The sequence below is a fragment of the Ostrinia furnacalis genome, unplaced genomic scaffold (genome assembly GCF_004193835.3).
Source record: "Ostrinia furnacalis isolate ACB-3 unplaced genomic scaffold, ASM419383v2 OfSCF1112, whole genome shotgun sequence".
Lineage (NCBI taxonomy): Eukaryota > Metazoa > Arthropoda > Insecta > Lepidoptera > Crambidae > Ostrinia > Ostrinia furnacalis.
In genome coordinates, this window is record NW_021131351.1 from 195,711 (window position 1) to 214,322 (window position 18,612).

General features: G+C 35.9%; 1 protein-coding gene across 2 annotated transcripts in view; it reads left to right on the forward strand.

Moving 5' to 3' along the window:
- Positions 1–12,308, forward strand: part of LOC114351247 (homeobox protein aristaless) — a 91,150-nt gene extending 78,842 nt beyond the window's left edge. For both annotated transcript variants that reach the window (XM_028302387.1, XM_028302388.1), the window contains exons 4-5: positions 10,457–10,653; positions 11,320–12,308. In XM_028302387.1, coding sequence (XP_028158188.1) covers positions 10,457–10,653; positions 11,320–11,635 — 513 coding nt within the window. In that variant the 3' untranslated portion in view covers positions 11,636–12,308. The remainder of the gene's footprint in view (positions 1–10,456; positions 10,654–11,319) is intronic.
- The last annotated feature ends 6,304 nt before the right edge of the window (positions 12,309–18,612 follow it).

Consider the following 18,612-nt stretch of genomic DNA (forward strand, 5'->3'; position numbering starts at 1 on the left):
CTATTTTTAAAGAATATTAGTATTTTCATTGCACTATTGGTCCCATTAACCACTCGTTCTAAGCTAAATATACTTGTGCTATGGTGGGTATACCACATTAGTCCAGTGGCGGTGGGGTTCGTTTTTCAGATCATGAGTCTTTCTTCAGAATGCTCATAATATTGTTGTTATGGCGACCAGACCAGACTTATAAATATTTATCCAAGAAGTGATGTTTCTAAATGAACTCCTTTTACTACAGACTTAGAACATGTAGTGTGTTACACTTTAAGAATTTATTACCATGCCCATTTTCACCATCAATCCCTAAATTTTATATGACCCCTATGAAAACAAAATTCATATTATATGTTACCATAGGGGTCAATTTTTATTAGGGATTAATGGTGAAAACGGGCGTTATTTTATTACCTACTAATAAAATATACTTGTCGATAACTTCTGAGTAAATTCAGCTATTAAGTGTATAATTCCTAGAAACTGATATGATTGTTGGTTAATTGATATTATTTTATTTAGATAATAATACCTGGTACCTAGTACATGTGGTAATAATGTGGCTTGTTAATTTTTTATCTGATAAAATCAGATAAACAAAAATCATTCGATGCCTTAACAAAATGACCTACCTTAATTTTGCAATGTTTTAGTTATGGTACACCAATAATTTTATTATCTTCATAATCTACATAAAACAATGCTATACACTAAAAGTACTTATTTAACAAATAAAATATATAAAACATTGAATGAAACGTTATCACCGGAAATACTAATCTTATTATGTCTATTTATATAGAATCGATAAGATAGTGTAAAGCAATTTATCACAATCACATTTAAACCTCTAAATGCGTCATTGAATGTTATAAATATAGAGTTAATAATCCTTTTTCGAAGGGATTCTAAAGATAGTTGGAATGAAATAATAACTAATCATAAATTATTGAAAATGAAAATGAAAATGATATTTATTTAGTCCAAAAATATTACAGTACATGATCTGGTTACTGTTACATTCAGATTAAAAACCGATTACAATTTATACAGTAAGTATGTACTAACAGCATCACTGGACTCCACACTAGGATTCCCTGTGTCGTGGAGACCAGTCTTCGCATTGAAATTTCGAGATAAAGTGCGTGCATGACTTTGTATTTTGAAAATTTTAACTAACTTGAAAAAAATCGAACTGCCTAAGACAGGAATTGAACCCACTAATATTTATAATTATTTATAATTTTCAAATAAGTTTGAGATGCGACTCTTATCGTTAGAAATTAAATAACTTTGTATGTGTGATGTGTGTGTGTGTGTGTGTGTGTGTGTGTGTGTGTGTGTGTGTGTGTACGTGTGTGAGTGAGTGCGCACGCGCGTGCGCGCGCGTTTTGTGTGTGTGTGTGTGTGTATTAAGCATTTTAAAAACTAAGAAATAATTTTGTAAATTGACTGTACAGTCAGCGTAAAAGTTTGTGAAACCCAAAGTGGCCAAAAAGTTGTTAACACAACCTTATTCCAATTATTGTAAACAAACACGTATTGCGAACTTTTTGGCTACCGCACTACCGTAGTTCGTACCTACATGACTGTTATTATAATATTTATAATTATCAAATGTTCACCAAATCAAGAGGCCAGTTAATGATTTTTTCAAATTAAATAAATAGCGGCTTTATTTTGAACTTTTTGGGACCCTTATAAAATGCCGTATCCATCTTTTTTCTTTCCTCCTCATCCCAAGGATCTTTAATAGCATAGAACAGTATATCAGAGCACCGTTTATGAATTCGCAACGCTTATACCGTTGGCATAGACGATTATTCGATTCAAATCGATACTGTGAGGCAATCGGAATCGAGCACTCTGTCAAAATAATCGCCAAGATATTTTGTAATAAAACTAAATTCATTGTTTGTTATTTACCTATTTACAAAAATGGAAAACTGTGTAATTTACTCTAAAGCAATTTTTAAACTGAAAATCTGCATTTTGAAAGAATCTTTTTTTAAAGAATTTGAGTAATTTGTAAATACATACTAATAATCCCGTTAACCCCTCGTGGTAAGCTAAATAATATGCTGATGCTATGATTGGGTTCACCACAATAGTCGTGCGGCGGCAGGGATTTGGGGGCCTTTGACATCTCACATCATCGTGTCAGCCATATGGCGTCCACTGCTGAACATAGGCCTCCCCCAATGCTTTCCATGTTGCCCGGTTGGTAGGGCCTGCGTCCAGCGCCTTCCTGCTACCTTTATAATGTTGTCGGTCCACCTTGTGAGTGGACGTCACATGCCGTCTTTGACATAATTTCCCTCAATTTTTAAACTATCTATGGTCGTTATTTTCTAAGATTAATAAATCAATGAATACTGTAGAAGTCAGTACATAATAGACAATAGTATTTTAATTGTAAAATCGTACTTAGTATTACAATTACCTACGTTAATTGCCACATTGCTGCAGTGTTAATCCGTTATTAAAGAGGAAAGGAACAGAAAACCATTTCGTAAGTACAAACCGTAACAAATTACACGTATTTTTCCAATGTGCCACATTCTACGCACCTTTACACACCATGTGAATAGGGTTACCAAACCATTTCTCAGAATTTGTGCTGAAAGATCTCAGTTTTCAGGCTTCTCAAGATTACAGCCGAATATTAAACAGGAAATCTCGGATTTTTAGAATTTACAATACATATTATAGACCTTTTTAATAAAAAGTTAATAATATACCTAGCTTTAGTACCTATTAATTGCACAATTAAAATCAGTACTACTTATTTATCCAAGTAGGTACCTACGCGTGAGCGAGGTACCTCGAGATCATCAGCAGTGGTACTCCGGACTTTTGGTTGTTTTTGGTAACCCTACCTGCAAACAAGTACTCGTGCTTGAATTGATTCCAGCACCATAGCTAACCCCATATTAATTCACACTACAATTTCCTTAAAGGTCGCGATAATTCGAACCAAATTGATACTTGCAGAGCAGAATGAAGTGATCGGCCCGATTGCGATACCGAATAATAATTACATTAATTGCACGGTTATTGATAAAAGTTGTCTCAAAATTGAAACGTGAATTGTGAACTCACGTACTTACACAGAAAAGTACGTGATCACGAATATTAAAAAGGATTTATTCAATTTTAAACTATGCTACCATGATAGTAAAGAACTTTTTTACATCGGCAAATTTTCTTAATTCTTCCTCAATTTCACTTTTATTCTTAACTGAATAACATACAGGGTGGTAATTTAATCGCCTGCAGTATTTAAGGACTATGATAGAAGGAGCAATTTCCCTTTTTCCTATTCAGAATTGCAAATGGCGCCCATTACTTCATGTCTTAAAAATATGTTAATCAGACTTATTATGCATGATTATGCGATTCTTTTCCATCAATTGAAAGCTTGTTTCAACAACAAAACAAGCAAAGAGAAAGACAAAGAGTCGCTATTCTTTTAAAATAGTATCGTATTTTTACCCCGTTGTTTATTAAATGGGATCATTAGCAATCTCCTTGTATTATTACCGGCTGATTCAATCATGCTTTCTTGTGTGGGTAAATTACGCTATAGTACAGTTGGGTACAAAAATATTAAGATGTGTGTCAGTTCGATCGGTCGATGTGGTCATGTGACCTAACTTGGAAGAGATCAATGGAATTATCATTTGTGTTTATCTTCTATTCTGATTTTCATATAATTCCTTTTATATGAAAATCAGAATTATTACTGAGTGTGTTTCCACAATTTACTTTCTTCTTTCTATCTCCAACATCAATCTTTGAGCATCTTTTCAATAATAATAATACAGTTTGCTCTCAGGTGATATTTTTACAAGTATTTAAGTAGTAAATAATTTTATGGGACAAACTCAAAATTAAATTTAATTATTCGCTAGCGTTTGAATCGAGTTTTGGGCATCATTTTATAAAACAGCCCGTATTAAACGTAGCCGACTGTACACGAACGGACGTGTACATAACACAAGCTCGCCATAAGTGTTGAAAATATTAATAACTCGTGTAATAAGCGCCGGTAATCCGTTCATTTGTAAAACTTAATGATAATACGTTATTCTTTTTGAACACGTGTTAAACTTCTGCCAGCTAATAGTGTTATGTAATGTTGGTAATTTTTAACGATCACACCAATTACTCTAGCCCTTAAGTAGGCCTTAATACGCTAGAGAGACTATATTAACGTATATTATAAAATTACATACATAGACTAACATACCAGCTTAATTATTGTTTATGCGTCACATACATATTCTCCAACTGACAGAACCACAAATGTCTAGTCTAAACAAAAAAGTATAAAATTCAATTTTTCGACAATTGGGTACCATAGAATAATTTATCGAAAATTAATGACTTATGCCCGTATTTACAAACATTACTATGAGGTCTCACAATGCGCGTGGACGTACATGGTGACACGAACCAATCACAGAGCTCTATTCAACGCTGTGCATTCGATTTGCTGCTTCACTTGTGCAAGCATCGTTTGTGAATACGGGCGTGAGAAGTCAAAAATGGCGTAATTTATGCAATACATAAACACTCAAAAGGTGAATTAAATCAACACTAAATAGGTAATACCGTTTTAATTGACAAGTGTAAGCGAATATTAATCGCCCTTAATTGACAAAGGGCGTGACCACAATTACGTAGACCTATCGTTGGTAGTGTTGGTACCACACTAATTATATTTGCGTGGATCTGGTACATTAACATTAACCTTAATAAGTCTTGTAATTATTCTCATGTAATATTCTTTAATTAGTGAGATTTATTTGAAAACTAACGCTGATTGATGGGGAGCGCTCGGGCGTGACTGTACGTCATTATATTTGGTGTTGCTATTAACTAGTATACTCTGCGCCAGTAGAAGATGGCAATTTTGTAAATATTTAATCAGTGGAATGGATATTGCCAGTATATTTGACATTATTTACTTTTCAACTGAATAAAAAGAGTTGGAAATTGGCCAGCAGTACTGCCTTATTATTTTTAAGCTCAGAAGTAGATTTTGATACTTCCTTTTGATTATTTGTTTTATACATATAGACATTTGGCAGAAAAGTTCTCGTTCTATAGATAGACCATCCTCCCACTTGGTGAACGGACGAGGTCGTGGGAAGCGCCTGTTATATGTGAACAGCGCAGGACCGGTCGTTGCAATTATCTTTGGGAGTGGCATTTGTCCAGCAGTGGACATCATTGGGAGTTGCCACTTTACCTTTTTCTGTTGACCTAGTATGCGTGGCACGATAAACTTTTATCGATTTTTCACGATAAGCCCATATACATAGTTGCCAAATAAAAACATCGTTAAGATTTTAAGGCTTGTTTGCATTATATCCGATATTCAGTTTCATACAGTCCACTCCGTAACAAAGGGTTACACAATTGCCCTATACTCGTACATACATAGATGACTCGGTGTAAAGTTAGAAAAATTGTCAGTTTTTATTGGAGCCCACTGTAAAAATTGAATCAGCGCGACGCCACGTACTGGATGCGTCATATGCAGCTTCACTGTTGGCTCTACAACAAGTAAAAAGAAAATAAAATAAACTACATATTTATGGTTTGAACAGCTGTCAAATTTTCAAGCAGGGTTGACTCTACTATAAACATTACAGAGGGCCTAGTGTAAGTTTTTACTAAACGCGCTTACTAGTGAGCGCGTCAAAAAATGACATTAAATGTATGATGGATTGTACAGCGCCCCTAGCGGGAAACTTTCAAAAACTAAAATTTTCGTACATTTGTTTAACACTCACACTCAGCCCACAGTAACCATAGTGACAGACAAATCTTTTGCTTCATACTGGGTACTTCATACACTGGAATCGGTAGTAAATTGTCATACAATTTCGCACAATTGCGAATGGCCTGAAGCAAGTAATTAATTTACTTTATTATACCTGAACACCATTAAATATATTTACCTATGTATCTCGTTATACCTTTGAAATTATTGGCTACTAGCGGATAAGTTAATTTAACTATTGTACAAGCTCTACCTAGATTTGGGTTAGATAATTTGGAGATCATTAAATAATATTATCTATACTAATATTATAAAGAGGTACAGTTTGTGTGTTTGTATATTTGTTAAATTGTAAGGGGTAATCTCGGGATCTACTGAACCGATTTTAAAAAATTTTTCACCAATAGAAAGCTACATTGTTGCTGAGTGTCATAGGTTATATGTATAAAAAACCGGCCAAGTGCGAGTCGGGCTCGCACACCGAGGGTTCCGCCGTACAAACGTAGCGGTTTACAATTTATGACGTATTAAATCAAATTACTTACTTGATTCCGTTGCGAGTAGTGGCGAATTTCAAAATATGCGGTATGATTATTTTTTATTTATTTATTTTTCCTATATTTGCATTATAGGTAGGTACCTACCTCAGCGTTTTGAATTTTTGCGTTGATTTAGAATTTCTCACAGTTTAGAGGCAATTAGATTTAAGAAGTGTTTGATATGAATTTCAACTTTAATATCTCTACGCGTTCATGTGAAAAAGGGTAGGTAGTAAGTTTATAATTATTAAAAAAATATTTTATGTCATGTAAGCAAAAATAATATTTTAAATTTTATATAACTTCAAATTTATCATTTTCGCAATTTTTCCTTTATCTGTACTATATAACGTTGCTTCGTGCCGAATTTCAAGATTCTGAGTTCACAGGAAGTACCTTGTAGGTTTTGATTCCCTAGCGTGTGACGGAAATTCGTCTAAGGTGTCGGTATAAACTGCTGTATCTTTTGATCGCGTTAACTTAGAAGTTTGATTTTTTTACTTCTTAAAGGGACAATAGATCTAGGTATTTGGTATAAATTTCAATTTGATACCTTTATTCGTTCGTGAGAAATAAGGTAGTAAGTTTCATTTTATTAAAATATTTTTATTATATTATATAACTAAAAAAATGAAATTTTCGCAATTTTTCCTATATTTGCATTATATGACAATGCTTTATGCCAAATTTCATGATTCTGAGTTTACGGGAAGTATCCTGTAGGTTTTGATTCCTTTGCGAGTGTCGAAAATTTGTTGAAAATATCGACATAATCGGCTGTATCTTTTGATTGGCTTGGCTTAGAAGTTTGATATTTTCACAGCTTAAAGGGACAATAGACCTGAGTATTTCATGTGAATTTCAGCTTGATACGTTCACGCGTTCTTGAGATAAAGGGTCTTGACAGACGGACGGACGGACAACAAAGTGATCCTATAAGGGTTCCGTTTTTTCCTTTTGAGGTACGGAACCCTAAAAACCGAAAAATTCCACGCGGGCGAAGCCGCGGGTGGAAAGCTAGTATTGAATAAAACTAGTGTGTAAAACAAATATCCAATGACTATAGAAATCTATAGTAAAAGTGCAGTGCGCGTCGAGCAATGCGCGCTACATTCAACAGGACCTCAGCTCAACGCTCGATGCGTAAGAAGGCCAATGTGTCAATTTCAGTAGGCCCAGCGAACGAGAACACTAAAAATCCTATCTTTTTGCTTTTCTTTTCTAAACAACATTAAACAAACACATTGTGTGTCTCTACCATAAAATCTTAATACTACAAAACCTTCATATTTCTAAGAATTGGGTAATTAAAGTAGTGAAAATTATTTAAAAAAAACATTTTTATAGGCAGCAAATGAATATATTCCTTACCTACATCATCTAACACATAAACCAAAAACTGCTTGGAAAACTACTGCATATTTTGTCATGTCAAAGATTAAAAGTACAGAAAGTTCGTTAGGAAGCTTGAAAACTTAAATTCGGAACATCAAAATTGTCAAACTACTTACTGCGCCTGCGTTTACTCTAGGTAGAGTTTTTTTCTTTTCCTCTTGGTCAGATTAAAAAAACTTCTCTTCTTGATAACATTAAATAAAGTAGCAAAATAAAAGATGGCTATAAATGTTGACCATTAGACCAAACAAAAAGCCTACCGTTTTCCACCGCGTTTAAGGCATAGCTATAGCTGCGGGCAGTACGTGCTCATTACCTTAATGCGCGACTCTGTTAAGCCATTACGCTCGGCACCTGGCCGGCCCTTTTTGCAGACCGTACCCCGCATTCCCAAACCATGTCTGCCTCCAATTACAACATTTATGAATTTGCTGCCTCTCCACCGCCGTATGAAGTCATATTTATAATCGCCATTGTAAACTCAATAGAACACACACCAACAAACAAAAAACAACCGTAACCCCACGCGGATATGAACCAGAATGAAACAGCGCCGCTAACGGTAAACACAGCGGTATTTCTTGTTTCGCACAGCATCCGATAAAACCGCATGCACATTTGCAGAATCGCATTTAATTTTTTGCAATGCAGCGTTTATCATAAGTGAATTAATTTAAATTGCCATAAAAATACCAGTTTACATAATGATGCACAGTTTCGTATAGTTTTTTAGGTATTAAATGCTGAATGCCATAAATATTGCATGCAGTGATATTTCTGCGGCTGTAAATCAATTTTTATTACGTTCTACCGGCTTGAATTCAGTCCGCTTGTTTTTCTCGTTTTATCGTTGTTTTTGAATCGACTGTCAAGTCTAATCGATCGCGCTGTGGTGAAAACTGCGCCAGTGCGAATGCTTCGTGCTTGTAATTGACATTTACAATTTCATTGTACACGGCATTAATAGATTTGTATGACACTTTCAAACTGCTAATAAGCAGGTACAGTGAAGTACAGAAACAAACATTCAAAACATGACTAAACTATGGAATTTAATTGGGTATGTGCCCTTTAACTCTATCATTTATTTGCCACTTAATTTTATTTCGTCTAATGTTTTTTTTTTTACTTTCCAAGATTTAGAAGTAGTTTCTGATCGCATTTTGTCTGCATCGGTTTCGGAAATGAAAGTTATGGCTATTAAGTATAGAGAATTTATCGCACGTTACCATCAAAAACATGGTTGTAAATGTAACCCGAGGGATTACCGGGATTGTAAGTAATTTGTATTTACAAATTGCTGATATTCTTTCAAAAAAAAGAAAAAACACATCCACATAGCACAACTGTCTTTGAAATCAACGTTTAACAGGAACAAGGGTCGATCCCATGAAATGGGAATATATTGAACTTTTTATGTTATGTCATGTACCTACTCGATGTTTTAAAAATAGTCTAAGTTTTTGTCTTAATGAATTTATTAGAGCTAATAAAAATTAGAAAGAAAAAGTTAAAATATTCACTTTGGAGTACAGTCGAGCCCTGAGGCGTTAAGACATAATTCAAAGGCTGCAATTCAAAATACCGTTGGGTTATTCCCATAGTTCCATGGTTTTTGTGAGTCATGAATTAGTTATGAACCATTTTAGCAACCAAACTGGAACGCTGGACGTATTTTTTCATAGTTACTGTCAACTTATTAATAATCTGTGGTAATACTTTGACACTAACTTACATTTTATTAGTAGTATAATTTCTATGTATGTATTTAAATTGTTGAAAAAAGGCTATAGCAAAGTTATTCAGTCTTTTTTTATTTTTTCATTTGCATTTGCTATAGTTTTTTTCTTTTTGTATTTTTTCTTTGTGATAGTCAAATTAAAAAGTTTCCCTGTGCCTATTTTTTCTCTTTCTTTCTTAATCAAAAGAAAAAAGTTGTTTCCATAAACAGGTTCCTCGCCAAACACATGTTATCTAACCCAGTTATTTATACCACATTCCGCTGTTTTAAAAATTAACTAATCCATCTCGCTTCCTTTGTGGCCATATGTTTTTGCGGCCATTAATTTTCTCAGGAATGCTTCGAAATAGTTTTTTGCTAGAATAAGAGCTTGAAACACCGGACCTAACTAATAAGCTATTGTGTGCTAATCAGCTGTAGGGCCTGGTCTAGCGGACAAGTTAATTTAACTTCGAGTTTGGTCATTGATTTAGTTGCAACGTCACACCATGTTGGGATATGCTTTTTTGTTTAGCATGTGAGCCCCATTAGACATGAAGAACAGTTGGTTGACAAATACTTTTTGACTGTCAATATTTAAAAAACGGTGGGGATAACCACACCGGCACGCACTAACAAATTTTTGTATCCCAGGATGTATGACAGATAATATTATAGGGCCTTGTGACATGTTATTTTAAATAATTATTATTCTGTACTTACTTTCCGTATTTAAAATAACATGTCACGAGACCCTATGTGTATGCCGTCAAGACATAAGTATTTGTGGGAAAGATGTTATTTAGGCACAAGAAAAGAAGAAAACTGAAAACGCTAACATTAGAAAGAGAAAAGAATTTTCTGTTTGTCTGTATTTATTAAGCTCCGAAACTACTGGGCCGATTTGAAAAATTCTTTCACCATTATAATTTCCATTGGTTTGAAGTTCACCAAGTCACCTAGTTTAAATTTAAGTGCTTGCCATACTCACCAACCCCCTCCTCTTTCCAGGTGTGGTTCCAAAACCGTCGAGCAAAGTGGCGTAAGCAAGAAAAGGTGGGCCCCCAAGCGCACCCCTACAACCCCTACCTAGCCGCGAGTGGGGGCGCCCCCCCTCCGTCGGTCGTCGCGTCCATGCCCAACCCCTTCTCACAGCTGGGCTTCGGGTTCAGGAAGCCGTTCGACACTAATGCCTTGGCGTCTTTTAGGTGAGAATCTTTAACAGCCGCTTTAATGCTTTACGATAGCCGAACGGTGAAGGGGTCGGACTGGCAGACTCGTGATCCGGGGAACGCGGGTTCGGTCCCCGCCGCCGCTCGACTATTGTGGTGAGCTCACTCGTGACACAAGCATATTTAGCTTAGTACGAGGGGCTAACGGGAGTATTAGTAATTTGTGCAATAGCAAATTACTAATAATCTACTTTTTTTTAAATTATAAAGGTGATCTCATCGGGAGAGCATTTGGAGAGCATTCTAGTAATCGAACAATATTGATTACGCAGTTGCATTATAACTACTACACTTTAATAAACGGTTCTTCGCTATTTAATGCTGGAATTTGACTATATTACAAGCAAATTTTTTCACAGTGCAAAAGCGCTTTTGAATATCTACCTACTCACTCATCCATGACAAACCAATTCAATATGATAACGGTGGAATACGTCTTGTGAACTGCTCTCATATGACTTTTACCCTCTTCATAAATCAAGCAGTCAGCATTCGTAAAATTTAAATTTATCAAAACCATAAGAATTATAAAGTTTTGTAGTTAAATGTTCTTGAAATTCTTACCAAGCTTAACGGCTTAGGTAGACCTAAATTGATTTGCTTGAAATGTATAAGTTACTCATCTTCATCTTCCACCCACAGATACGCCGGCGGTCCAGTGCTGGGCGCCCAATACCTCGGAGCGCCTCTACCCCGGCCGCCTCTCTTCAGCGCCCCCCTCTACACCAGCTCACCCCCCTTCCACTCCCTCCTAGCGGGCCTAGCCGCCCCCCCTCGGCAATCCCCCGACCCCCCTCCAGTTTCACCCCCTATATCACCAGGCAGCGAGTCCCCTCCAAACGCTCCAGAAGTTGAAAGAAGAAGCTCCAGTATTGCTGCTCTAAGAATGGCGGCTAGGGAACACGAGCTCAGGCTGGAAATCCTTAGGCAGAGACACCACACAGACCTGATTAGTTGAGCTCCACCACAGACCACAAGGAATTCACTCGTTGGCGGGAACAAGCGTGGCGTTTGACATTTGCGTCAGTGTTGCCCTGTAAGATAATAATAGTAAATAGTAGATTTTATATTACACAACTTAGTAGGATTTCTAATGTGCATTAATTGGAAGGGGCGAAAAACATAAATAAATCGAACGGCATAAAATTACGTAGAGTGCCTTATTAAATATTGTAATTAGATTGATTATGTATGGAGATATTGTAGTGATATGATATTTTTATTTTTAAGTGCATTTGAAATCTTACTAGGTTTAAGATAAGGTTTAGTTTTCCCTGATCCGTCCAGTTACAGACCTTATTGTTATTTATTGTAGCTTTAAGCGGTATTCTTATTTTTGTTAAGCTTATGTATTAAGGTGATAATAATTATGATTAAATTATGTACTTATTATAATACTACTGTTTTGTGCCTCCGGCGTGCCTTTCCTATACGTTATACATATTATTATCTACTATACATACAATGAATAATGTATTATGTAGTTGATAAAATCTATTGATTCCTACGGATATTTAGGAATTGATCATTTAAATTCCGGCAAATGTACCTAATAGTTTTAATTTCGTTACATTGACTTTATTATTATTTATTAATGACCCAAGTTAGAAACTTCTGCATTTTTCAATTAATTTTTTGCAACATTCGATTTCAAATTAATGTTTTTGAACATGGGATTCCTTTAAGTAAAACAAAAAACTATTTTCAAAAGATATTCTTGTTTAAATTTTAAGTAAATAAGTATGTACGGTTTTACACAAATTCATTTATATGTATTTGAATTATAAAAGTGCAATAATAAAAAATAGTTACACATTTGTTATGGTGACCTTAAGGGTGATTTTGTCTGCAAATACCTGCTGTTTATGACTTAATACCATCATTATTATTTTTACAACCAAACTTGAATAAACTTCTATTTATTAATTAGCCTGAAAGCAGGTATGGTTTTCTATGTATACCTATCTTATTTATTTCATAATTATAAGCACAGGGTGTGTGACTTATAATTTATCGTCACTAATCCGATCTTAATCCATATTCTTCATAGTAAGATGATTTTCTTGTTTAACTTCTTCTAAATAAACATACGATGTCACTTATCTAACAATACGTCTTAAAGTATCATTGTAATAAGAATAACTTTGCAACAAAAAATGTACTTAGTCTGATCTTATGACATGATACTTTATTGTTTTAATATCATTCTTAGAAAAAAGAAAATCCATCCTATTTTCTTTTCAAGTAAGAAATTCCATTGTTATTACATATTTGGGAAACAGTATAATTTTACTGTTTAAGATTATGCTCTATCTTTTACACCCTGTATAAAGAAAATTGGTCATATATTTTATGTATATCACGCCAAAGAATCAATATGTAAACTTGGTCGCATATACTTCATATCTATGTATTTAAAACTACATAAACATTATTAGAAAATTAAGCTCCTGTTTCACAAACATCTGAATGAAATGATTGTTTCGTATCAAAATAAACAAGTTAATTGAATTTATGTCTTTTCTTTTGGATTGGAACTGCTGTAGAAGATACATACTCGAAGCCTTCAACATTCTTAGATGTACAGTCGAGTTCATAAATGTTATATTGGCAGTGCCAATGTTTCAAAATATTGTTAGCGTTTAAACGATCATAAAATATATTGCAATAAAAACTCAAACATCAATAAAAAGTAATCATACAAACTGTTCATCAACATGTTGCGGCGACAAAGCTGAAGTGGCAATGGGCAGGGCACATAGTACGCAGAACTGACGGCCGATGAGGCAGCAAGGTTCTGGAATGGAGGCCGCGTACCGGAAAACGCAGCGTGGAACGTCCACCTACAAGGTGGATCGACGACATTGTAAAGGTAGCAGGGAACCGCTGGACGCAGGCCGCTACCAATCGATCAACATGGAAAACATTGGGGGAGGCCTATGTTCAGCAGTGGACGTCCTACGGCTGAAATGATGATGATGGTGATGATGAACATGTTGCGGTAGCGCAGTATTGACTGCACTAAAATATTTTGAAACATTTGGCATTGTCAATTTATTTATGAACTCGACTGTACCTAGATCTTAAAACTGCAGAGCTCTTCTATGACCTTTCTACTATGGGATATGCTACTGTATTCCCCATTAGCCAGGATCTACATCCTAACCTTAGCCATATTAAACCTTAACAGTGATAATAGCCCAACAGTATTAGGCCTCAGCCTCAGTAGCGGCGTAAGGGGGGGGCGGTGGGGGCGGTCCGCCCCGGGTGCCAAGCATCAGGGGGTGACAAAGTCGCGCAGATTAGTACTCACTGACGCATCTGCATGGCAAGGACGGTCGTGATGTCATGACAGGGGGGTGCCATTCTGGGGTGCCTTAGGCTATAATTTATATACGGGGGGGAGGGGGGGGGGGGGGTGCCGCCCCGGGTGCCAACCTATGCTACGCCGCCACTGCTCAGCCTCGAGTTTAGCGGGCAGCGTGGCGGGAGTGGCGGCGGCGCGGGAGCGGCAGGATCTTATGCGTAAAATCAAATAGACCGGTTCTCGAAAACAGCGGCGCGGGAGCGGGCAACGAGCGGGCAGCGCACTCCTTCTTTTGCCCACAATAAATCGAGCGTTAGGAATAAATTTGAATCGAAATAAAATTGTCGCCGTTGTTCAGACATTTCGTTTGCGAATAAAAACAAATATCTCGACAACACAACCTCGAACACAACACTTCGCCGCTAAAGCGCCGCGCGAGCTGCCCGCTAAACTCGAGGCTGAGGCCTTTTAGTGTCACCGATTCGAGGGCCGGTAGTTCGATACCCGTCGTTAGCTGGACTATTGTGTTGAACTTCTTCTTCTAACTCAAGCATCTATTTAGCTTAGTTGAATAGGCTTTAAAACACACACAGTAAGAATGTTCTGATTGTCAAGACACGTGAAACGCAGTCATGGTTTTGAAAAAAGTCTGCTTTAGGCGTAAAGGACCTGAGGGACTACAAACTGTCTTGGAACTAAGTAGCAATTAAATATCGAAATTTCCTCTATTTTAAAACGGGAGATAGATGAGAAAACCCTATGTGAATACTATGCAGGATAAATGCATATTAATTACGAGTATTAATTAAATAATTGGCATATTGCAACAAGTCCAATCACAATCATTTAAAAATATAAGAATTTCCGTCTTTCTGATTGTTGGAAAGGTTAATAACTTAAAGCTATTTCAATTTAAGCAAGAACTCATTTATAAAGGTAGATATTTAATTATCACGTCAACGCCTCAATATGTTATTTATTTAATTATAATTTACAGCTAGTTTAATATTCTAAATATCAAGATTAATTAAAAATGGCCATATATGCAAATCAATTAATATCTTCAACATTATTGTGCTGAGAAGTTATTAAGTTTAATTAATAATATTAACACATAAAGCAGTTTACACACTAGTCTATCACTAGTTCAAAATCAGATAAAATAAATGAATTAGATTGAATGTCTACTACAAATTAATAATTTGTTAGCAGCTACGATAGAGTTTCAAAAATATGTAAGTACCTACCCAACTAAAGTTTAGCGTTAATTTCAAGTAGCATCATCAGTCTCTATGCTGAAATAAATATTCAAGCCTGTGATTGGTCCAAATATTGAAATCCAAACAATGACAGACACTAATCAATATTTGAGTTTAAATGGAGTACTGTTATCAGTTCAGAACACTAGCCTTAAAATAGGTATTTCAGAACTACAAAGTTAAATTACCAATACCAGCAAGGGAACCGATTACTCTGATATTATAATAGCGTAGGTCAGTAGACGAAATAACATATAAATCTAGATATGGTTGCTGATGAATGATAACCTAATCATCTCATGGTGAGAACCTCCCTGCTACCTTTACCAACCAGTGACTATGACATAGTGTAAAATGTTCAAAAGTATTTACCGATCCATCAGGCAAACCCTACGATTGCAATTTAAGTGACAGACAAAACGCTATCCCAACTGCCAAAATAGAGCCTGAATGCTCAGCATATAAATGTAGATGCCTACAGATAAAAAAAATATTATGCAAATTACATCCTTCTCTATTACTTTTGCAAACAAGTTAAGTATAGCATCCGACTCAGAGCCGACAAGTTTTTAATTAAAAGCCGTTGTAAGTCGCCGATTGCTTGAGTGTGTGAGCCGCCTAACGCTTGTTAGCCTCCGATTAAGTCAAAAAGGCTTAAAAACCACACCGTGTATTACAAATTAAAACTACCGGTCGTGAGTCACGGCTTTCTTTTTGTATCATCAAATAATCGTCGGTTTATAATTGAATTTTAGATTAATAGTCATTACGAAGTCACAAATCCAATCAGGGCCCACGCACGTCCCACGAGCATCCCCTTCGGTGGGGCACTGGTATTGCTGCGACTCGATTAATAATCGAATGATTCTTCTGTCATTGTGCTGTTAGAATATCTCGGATCGTGTTGGTTTCATTAACCTAGCTACACGTGTAGGGCATGGAAAGACTGCAACTGAGTCTCAGTTTCAGGTTCTCTTTTCCATCGTCACCACATATTTTTTCATAACCATACCTTGGTACCTACGATGGTTTTGGTAGTACCTACTCCATTGTCAGCGTGACGCATTTTCTTTCTATTTATGCCTTCGTTACTGCTATGAGATGCTTTTTCATTTCATTTTTTTACTTTTCTGTCTCAGGTAAAGTTGTGCGTTTGAACTTCTAAACAATCCTCTAATTGTTTCTTTTCTGTCCAATCGTGTGTCTAAAAATGCAAATGTACTCTGTGAGCGATAGTATTACGTCATTAGCTAAACGTTATCGCATAACTTATCATGCACATCATGAAATTTTAGGCTTGAAGCACCTCTCAGATTACATTGAAATTGCCATACGTCACAATCGTCACAGCTCGTGGCGCACGATCAAAATCGTAATATTTCGTTCTTTGATACGAAAACTCGCGTCAAAATCGTCAGCACATCACTACTCCGAAGCTCTTATTGAATTACATTTTAATTAGCTTCGATTATGTAATTAATGGAGGTCCAGTATTGTTTCGCCGTGATGGATGACCGGCTGCCGTCTACGGCTGCCATATTTTTCAAGTTACGACGCGTAATAAGCCGGTGATTGATAGAGCTGATTGTTGAAAGCCGAAATTGGATTATTTCTCTTTGGTTTCTTTAATGAAATGCATCGTTTAGCGAGGCTTAGCCCGCGGTTTGTTGTAATGAGATGTCGATTGAATGTTATTACGGTGATGTGTAAATTCAATTTGGGCTTCGAGGCTGGTCACGCAGGTTTAAATTCGGTTGATGGAAAATAAAGTTTTATTTGAAGACCAATAAACGAACCCCTTTTCGAATTAAGAAATTGACCTTGTTTACGGATAGGTACCTACGTAGATGTAACTCGGACTGTAAATATCGAATAAGCTTTATAATAAAACCTTATTAAGTTTTCGAAAAGTTTACTGAGGTATATTCGGATAACAGTTCTACGATTGCTTAATGAGAATCGCGTCAAAAATTCCATAAACATTTTATATGCTATCAAAGTGATATCATCAACGTATACAGTCAGCGTCAAATATATCGTGACACCCAAAGTATCCAAAAAGTTGATACTTAACACAACCTTATTCCAATTGTAACAAAGATATGTTGCGAACTTTTTGGTTACTACTTTGGGTGTCACGAACTATTTGACGGTGACTGTACCTACTTATGAAAAATTCTCACATTTTATTTACAAATTAAAGTTACTCGTTTACAATCCCCATTTAATTATGATTATATCAAAATATTACTGATTTTAATACTGTTTTCCATATTATAAACTGAAAAGCTGGCATGCCTCGCTCGTATTACATTTATAATTAAAAGCAAATATTTGAACAAAAATTACTAGCAACTATCAAAAACAATTAAAATCAAATTAGCTATGAATATTTGCACACGTCTAGCTAATCAACGTTATGATATTCTAAAAGCACATAATATTAAAAACAAAAGCAGCTGACAACGAATCAGATAGCTATTAATGAAATATAAATACGTGAGGGTTAATTTAATTGTAATCGATTTTTTATCCAGCCCCGCTCATCTGAGGAACGCCTCCCGACAGGCTCTCATTATGAAACGCTGTAAGACATAAGCGGTAGCGTTTATCTATTTTACTCTTCACAAATTATTATTAAATCTGTAACCTAAACACTCCTAGCTCACAACTGTAGTAGAGAGTTATTAAAATTTCTTAGCGTTGAGAGACATGTCAAACTAAATTATAAATAACTTGAAAAAATCGAACTGCCTAAGGCGGGAATCGGACCCACGACCTTTCGCTTGCCTCTTCCATCTGAGCTACTTAGACACTGGAAGCGAAAGGTCGTGGGTTAGATTTTTAAGTTATTTATAATGTAGTAGAGAGACTGAATTGACAAATTTTGAGTCTCAATTATAGAGACTCAAAATGTGTTAGATACTTCTTTTAAAAAGTCAGCACACTAAAATATTAAGTGCGTCTGTCGTCGAACCTAGTCGGTTTTCAAGTTCAAGCCAGTAGCAGCACAAAAATAACATCCCATCAGTTTTCTCATCAACAGTTTTCTGGTATTCAAGCCCTTCTTTTTAAGCCCAAACGCGTTCGTTCGTTTCGGCAAAGTGACGTTTACTAACTACTGGACAAAGGCCTCCCCCAAGGATTTCCATATCGACTGGTCCTGCGCTGCCCGTTTCCAGCTTCTTCCAGCAACCTTCACCAGATCGTCAGTCTACCTACACTCATTTGCTACGTAACCAACTCGGTATAATTAGCTCTATCATCTCTTTTTCGACCTTTAAAAGGTGATATCGCTATCTGCTATTTACTTACACCACACATTAGTTATCGTGAAGGATGTAGCCTCGCCAAATCTAATTATGAGTG